Here is a 7,690-nt window from a genome sequence, read left to right as displayed (position 1 = left end):
TTAAAAGGTTAATTCGTTATTATCATTACTAACCTAACTATTTAGTGATCGGTCGACTATGTTGTGTTCGATCGACCATGCTGCTTAATATGTCATGGTGTATCTACTCAGTTAAGTTGTTGTGACCAGTCAAAGTAGGCGACCTACCTAGGAGGGACTTGAAGCAAAGGAGCTCAACATAAGAACTCTCCTTGAGAAGACAGTTTGGAGAGCTTAGTCTTGGTGAATGGCCTGGAGCATGGCATTAGAAGACGACCTGGTGCTTGACCTTGGTGGATGGCCTAAAGCTCGGGTTTGGTGGATTTCGGTCTATATGGACATATAGTACACAAGTCTCCCAAGTTGTCCATTAATTCTAAAGTGAGTTGCATGTGTTTGACCTTAATGTTTAGTCATTTATTTATCTAAATCCAACTCTTATAAGGTAACTAATGAGTAATGTTAAGAAGGTAAAATCTGACCACTAATCATTTATTATTAATTAGTAATTAGTTTAGTGACACAACCTTATAATAATGAAAAATGAAGTCATGTTTCAACTAACACCACATTGATTTATTCTTGACTTACATTTTAAAGATGTTATAAGTTTAGGATTAAGTAAAAATACCTCTAATGATAATGTCTTAAACTTGTCAAATTAACATATCTCATGGTCCTAATCCATGGGTTCGGACCAAAAAATCTCACAAAATTTAATCATATTTATTAGTTATGCGTTTTTTAATCTAATTATGCAATTGTATTAATTAACATTTGTTTTCTTAATTTTTTTTATTTTATAAAATTGTGTGTATTTTTTTTTATCAATTTTGATATACAAAAATGTTTATATTAGATTAACACTGTTTTATAAAAACAATTATTTATTGGATATTTTTTTATGGATGATTTTTTTTAGAAAAAAAAAATCATTTCCTTTTAAACTGAAACACACCTTATTATATTTTAGATGTAATAACAAAAAATAAGTTAAAAACTTAATTATATACAATTTTTTAAAAATAGTTTATCAAAATAAATTCATAAAAACTTTCAAAAACAGAAAAAAGAAATATGTTTTTACAATTATATCTAAATATAAAAAATTTTTGGATTTATAAAAAATACTTACTTTTGAACTTTTTTTTTTCTTTTAAAATTATCTTATTCTTAAGCTTAAACAAACTAAACATATATCATATTTTCAACTTTTCACAATAATGAAATCATGTATCTAAAATATGATTACAATTAAAAAATTATTTTAAATAACTTTCTATAAAATCAATATTTATACATTCTTTATCATAATAGATGAGAAGAAAATATAAATTAACTTTCCTTTTTCAAAATTTGTTCAAAATAATCATTACACTAATTTTTATCAAAACTATTCATTTTTTATTAGATATAAAAAACTATCCTTGTACAATAAAATTTTCAAATTATATAATTTTTTGGATATTCAACATTATAAAAAGATGTTTGGAGTGAAAAAAAATATATTAATAAATATCATATGAAAACTGTTAAACAAATATTGTAAAACAAATTAAAAAATAATTAAAAATAAAGTGATTAGTTTTGAGCCTCAGTCTCACCTTAACCCTCCTCGATCCATTTTATAGGAGACTTTGAGAGTTAAAGTTTTTAAAAGAAATTTATTAAATAAGTCAGAAAAAATAAGGCATGATTTCAACGTGTGAGTTAGAGTCTCAAATAAGATGAGCAGTGATTCAGCTTTTTGTTTAATTTAAACACAAAAATAAATTAAACACATGGGAAAGGAAATCAATGTAGACGAACCAACTTTAGTTTGACTATTTGTAGGATTCGGTATTCACTAGGCCATAAGAAAAAAAAAAAAGTCAAAGATTTCATGCTCTAATAATACTATTGTTTTTAACAAACATGTTGATAATTTTATAATATTTACAAAATTTATATTTACGTATGTATATAACGTAAGCTAATGACTATGATGGAAAAAATTATTTTAAATGAATTTAAAACTTAATTATAATATTTTTATTTTTTATGTAAAATTATTTAAGCAACAATAATGTAAGATGATGACAAGATCAACAAGGACTTAATTAAAAAAAATACCAAAACTTCTAGATACTTAATAGAAAAAAAGTTAACAAAAATAAAAATAAAAATATGTAAATTTATGAAAAACTTAAAATATAATTAAGCTTGAAAACATTAAACTACTTTTTTGTAATATTGTTTGTTTTATAACTATACGTAATTTTGTTTTAATAATAAAAAATACATATTCTTATATTTTTATTTAATTATGATTTTTATAATCTTAGTTAATTTGTTTGATTTGAAATTTCTGTTTCAAATTAAAAAATAAAAGTATTTTTGTACAAAATAAAAAACAGTTTTAAATTGAAAAAACTGAATATATTGGCAATATTTTTAAGTAGTAGATTTCTTCAACCGAGATGCTTGTAAAGACACTATATAAACCAACCCAATGCTATTCTATTAAGTAAACATTCTTGTATGGCAGCAATGGGTTCAATCGAGAATCAAGAAGCCATTGATCTCTTTGAAGGCCAGAATATTTTGTACATGCAGATGTATGGCCACCTTAAACCTTTGTGTCTTAAGTGGGCTGTCCAACTAGGTATTCCAGACATAATACACAACCATGGAAAACCTATTACTCTTTCTCACTTGGTCTCAACCCTTCAAATTCCATCCTCTAAGACTGCTTTTGTGCAGCGGTTAATGCGCTTTTTGGCACACAATGAAATCTTTGATATCCACCATAGCCAAGAAGATCATGAAGTAGCTTATGCCCTAACTCCAGCATCCAAACTTCTTGTCAGTGGCAGTGGCCATTGTTTATCTCCAATGGTTCTGTTCACCACTGATCCACTTCTCATGAGTAAACACCACCACCTGGGAGAATGGATTTACAGGGAGGACCCCACCACACTGTATGAGACAGCCATAGGGACAAGTGTTTGGGGACTTCTTGACAGAGAACCTAAATACTTGAGTCTCTTCAATGAGGGCATGGCGAGTGATTCCCAAATGGTGGACTTGGTTCTTAAAAATTGCAATTCAGTTTTTGAGAATCTAGATTCCATCGTGGACGTAGGTGGTGGAACAGGAACCACAGCCAGAATTATCAGCCAGGCATATCCTAAGCTGAAATGTGTTGTGCTTGACCTTCCTCATGTTATAGCAAACTCCACAGGAACCAACAATTTAAGCTTTCTTGGTGGTGACATGTTCAAATCTATCCCTCAAGCTGATGCAATCCTACTGAAGGTACAAATATATATGTATCTGTTTTTGCTTGTTTGATTTGGAAAAGAATGCTGTAAATTTGCAGTCATGATTCCAGACATGTTTCTTAATTTTGCTTTCTTTTGCAGTGGGTTTTGCATGACTGGGATGACGAAAATTGCGTTAAGATTTTGAAAAACTGCAGAGGAGCTATTTCGAGCAAAGGCAATAAAGGGAAAGTGATTGTCATAGAAACAGTAATAAATGAGAAGCTTGATTACAAAGATGTGACTCAAACAAAGCTCAGTTTGGATATGACAATGTTGGCCATTAATGGAAAAGAGCGAACTGAAGAAGAATGGAAAAAATTGTTCACTGAAGCAGGATTCAAATACCACAAAATATTTCCCATTTTTGGATTTAGATCTCTCATCGAGGTTTATCCATAGGCACTCTGTTACGGTGTATATGATAGTAAAACATGACAAGATACTGTCGTAAGTTGAATAATGTAATGATAACACTTTGAGCTTGGTGTGGATCCTATGTTTCTCACCGGTGGGTGGTTAAGCATATTTTGTATGAATTTCTTCTTTCCTATTCAACAGAAATAAATTAAAATCCACAATACAACCATGGCCAGCTAGACTAAGCTTATGATATAAACATATGCCTCTATCCTTTATGTATTTTTTTATGTTTTGTTTAAAGCATTCAGACCCTTGGACGATGAAATGTGAGGAAGAAGCCGAAATGATGAATTCATTATCAAAATTTGTCTTACTATATATCCTATTAATTAATATTTAAAATTATATTATGGGCATGACGGGGCCACCATGGCTGGTCGGGGGCAAGGAGCGAGGTGGAAGCAATGGAGATTGGTCGGAGTAGGAGGCTGTGCAGTAAAGGCAAAGTGAATATTTGCATGTGGGATGTGTGGCCGTGGGAGAAACTATGGGATGGTATATGCTGCTATGCTATGGATGCAAGTTTCACTATCTTATTTTTTTTCTTATTGACGGATTTTTTTATTATCTAACAGTAATTAACGACTTTCTAGTATTCGAAAAAAAAAAAAAAAAATATATATATATATATATATATATATATATATAATATGAATACGAGTAAGTAACAAGGTAAAGATATAAAATAATTATGAAGAAAAGAAAACATTCAAATATGTTTTAGATATTGTCATGAAAAATAAAATCATGTCTTTCAATTATTGTTATTCATATTATAAAGAATACTAGGAATATCTACACTAATTATTACTTATAATTATAAAATATCCTATAAGATCTTAGTGAATTGAGTAGTTTATTTTAAGAAATCATATCAAAATATTTAAAAGGATAAATTAATTTTTGATTAACACAAATCTATCTATCAATCGTTATTTTTAAAAATTATATCAAAATATTTAAGGAGATAATTAATTATGGATTGACATCCCCTTAAATGATGGTGTTGGTCAAGTAACATCAATTTTCTAACAAAATTGATTAGGCTGACGAGGAACAATCTTGATATAAATGTCCACACTGCAACTTGAAGTTGAGTAGTGACACGAAGGAGTCAAAATAATATGATCATCATAAGCTTTCTGAGAGATAGAATAATAGTCCACTTTTAATATGTTTGGTGTAATCATGGAACACTAGATTTGTAGATTTGTAGCAATATGAATGACACATGTATTGTCACCATGGAGAGACATTAGATCATGTTAACAAAACTATAGCCGTCAAAATGGGTCACAATCCGTGAGCCAACCCGGTCCGTCAGAGGTTCGAGCCGGGTTGGGTTTGAAAAATACAACTCACTTATATGCGGGTCAGATTTCAACCCGGCTCATTTAGACTCGGCTCATGCGAGTTGAACCCGTGGTGAGCCGGGTTAGCCCACCAACCCACCTACCTAATTTTATTTTTTTAATTTATTATTTTATTCATGAAATCCCAAAAAATAAAATATTTTCTTCACTCACTGTGTATACCAAAACAATAACCTCTGCTCTCACAAATCACTCTCACGGTACTTGCTCTCATTTGGCGGTGCTCTCACCCTCATTCACTAAAATTCTTCAAGGAGCAGGTAAAACACCCTTCCTTTTTTCTTCTCTTTTCTCCACATTTTTGTTTTCTCACTTCTCTTTTTTTTTTTTTCAAAAACCCTATAATGACAAAAATAGGGGTTTGTGAATTTGTTTTTTGTTCTGGGGGTTTTGAAGACATGGAATGATTTTTTCATGTTCTGACATGCTTGTATCAGATTTTGTTCATTTTATTTAAATAATTTGAGTATACATTATTTGAACAAGCTCTTTTTGATATCTTTGAATTTGGAAAATTATGTTACATACTATTAATTTTTTGTTGATGTTGTTGAGTATTGTTTCTTTTTTTTTTTTACTAATATTTTTTTATTGATTGTCGGAATTGTCCTGATATTAGGAAAATCTTTATTAGTAAATTTGGAGACAACAAAAACAAGTGTCAAGGGTTATAACAAGAACAAAAAATGATGAATATAAGAAACTTATTTGTATGTTTTTTGTGTTTGTTTTTGAATGACATTTGGATTATATTGTACTTTTTATTATTATTTTGAATTGTCTTTAATATAATTTTTTGGGAGTGAAAATTGTTTAAATTTAAATTACAAAAAGTTTGTATTTTTTTTTTCTTTTAAAAAAAATGTAATTAAATGGGCTAGTGAGCCAACCCATTTATCCACCAACCCGTGGTGGGTCGGGCCGGGTTCAAGTTTTTCTGGCTCGCTAATAAATGAGCCGGGTTAGGTTGGCTCACTAAGTGACCAACCCGTGGTGGGCCGGGTCGGGTTAAGCCGGGTTACCCGTTTTGACAACTCTAAACAAAACCCAAGTTTAGCCAAAAGACCATGAAGCCAAATTATTTTAGAACAAGTAGTAGACATGACACGATACTCAGATCCAGTAGAGGATTTGAATACCCGTGTACAACCTTTAAAATTTTAATGGCATATTCTATGCTGAAATAGCACTAAGAGACTAAAAGAAGAAACAATAAAAACACCCCTTTTGCCATTACATAAATGCAATAGCAGATAAATAGGACGTTAAACAAGTTAATTGATAACCTTAAAGGCATACAGAACTAGTGACATTAAAAATATAGTTTATACAATACTAATCAAAAGCAAGAAATCCTGTTGGGGGATTCAACATAGTATATGAGCACCAAAGTTAAGCAAGGCAAACAAAAGAGGAGAAACTTTACCTACCTGGAAATGAACTCTTGGACACTTGAGTGCAGCCCTTCAACAATGAGACTTTTGCAACCAACTTTAACCCAATGTGTTCGAAGCTTCAAAAAGTTATGTGCCTCAGCCCTTGATCGAAAGCCTAAAACCGTGTACAATAACGAACAATTTTAATTAGCAAAACGCAGGAATTACAAAACATTAATCATCAAACACCCTGTTACCAAGAATAGGGGCTCAACAAATTCATCTTAAAAAAAAAACCTACTTACCTCCACGGGAAGGGAAGAAACACAAACCAAGACCTCAACCAAGATGCTGGAAGCAACCTCGTTCCTACGAAAGAACCACCCTCCACAAAGATCCCTCGAAGAACAATCCTTCACGCAGTGACAACCCTACGTCCTCACGCCGCAATACCACCTTCCTCACACCGCCACACCACCGTCGTCACGAAGCCCCTTCCACAGAATAACCACCGTTGAACGGGAGAGGGTCTAGGGTCGACAAGTGCGAGTTGTTTGGGGGAGAAAGCTTTCGCGAAAAAGGATTTGGGCAGAATGGTTGGAGACGAAAATTCAAATTGTTATTTCATTAAGTCTGGTCAATACCGACAGACACATTCCTTCGATAAAGTCATTGTGTCAATACCGAGGATAAAAAGTCATCAATAATATACACTTAAAATGACCGTCGAAAAAGTCTTCGGTAAATCCAGATTACCGAAGACCTTAAGGCCCTCGATAAAAACCTTTCGGTAATTAACAGTTTTCCTTATTAGAGTTTGTGTATTGCTCTAAAAAGAACAAATAACTGCCACTTTTTACCAAATCTTTAAGACATAGCAAATTTGAAAACCTAAGAGATGTAATAAGTTTGAAGTTGATAGACTTTTTGGATTAAGTGGTTGTGTTGTGATAGTTCAAAAATTATATTGTAATTATATATAAATTACAGATATACAAAATTACGATTACACACAAATACCTGTAATGATTTGTCCCATTAATGAGAAATTATCTGCTTTTATCATTCTTCTATAACTAATATTTTTTTTATACATTTATATCTTAGTAAAACCATAAATTATGATCTAACAACTGAGATGTATCGAAGGATCGTATTGTAAAATTAAAGAAAAAAATTATATTTTTAACATAAAATTATTTACTCTATATATAAAAAATAAAGAAAGTTAAAATTG

The 7,690-nt window shown here is 31.0% G+C and overlaps 1 protein-coding gene across 1 annotated transcript; it reads left to right on the top strand.

Moving 5' to 3' along the window:
• The first annotated feature begins 2,508 nt into the window (after nt 1–2,508).
• LOC106771418 (isoflavone 7-O-methyltransferase-like) lies at nt 2,509–3,839 on the top strand. Its single transcript, XM_014657393.1, has 2 exons — nt 2,509–3,276; nt 3,384–3,839. The coding sequence occupies exons 1-2, from the start codon at nt 2,509–2,511 to the stop codon at nt 3,681–3,683; spliced, it is 1,068 nt and encodes a 355-aa protein (XP_014512879.1). The 3' UTR covers nt 3,684–3,839.
• Nucleotides 3,840–7,690: the final 3,851 nt, after the last annotated feature.

This window comes from Vigna radiata, chromosome 8, assembly GCF_000741045.1.
Source record: "Vigna radiata var. radiata cultivar VC1973A chromosome 8, Vradiata_ver6, whole genome shotgun sequence".
In the NCBI taxonomy this organism is placed as follows: domain Eukaryota; kingdom Viridiplantae; phylum Streptophyta; class Magnoliopsida; order Fabales; family Fabaceae; genus Vigna; species Vigna radiata.
The sequence above is the reverse complement of the archived record's forward strand: the minus strand, read 5'-3'. Positions and strand labels throughout refer to the sequence as shown.

Bases quoted from the DNA above. Each gene is read 5' to 3' on its own strand.
- LOC106771418 (XM_014657393.1), top strand. From the start codon at position 2,509: ATGGGTTCAATCGAGAATCAAGAAGCCATTGATCTCTTTGAAGGCCAG. The intron at 3,277-3,383 runs GTACAAATATAT...TTTCTTTTGCAG, and splicing joins CTGATGCAATCCTACTGAAG to TGGGTTTTGCATGACTGGGA.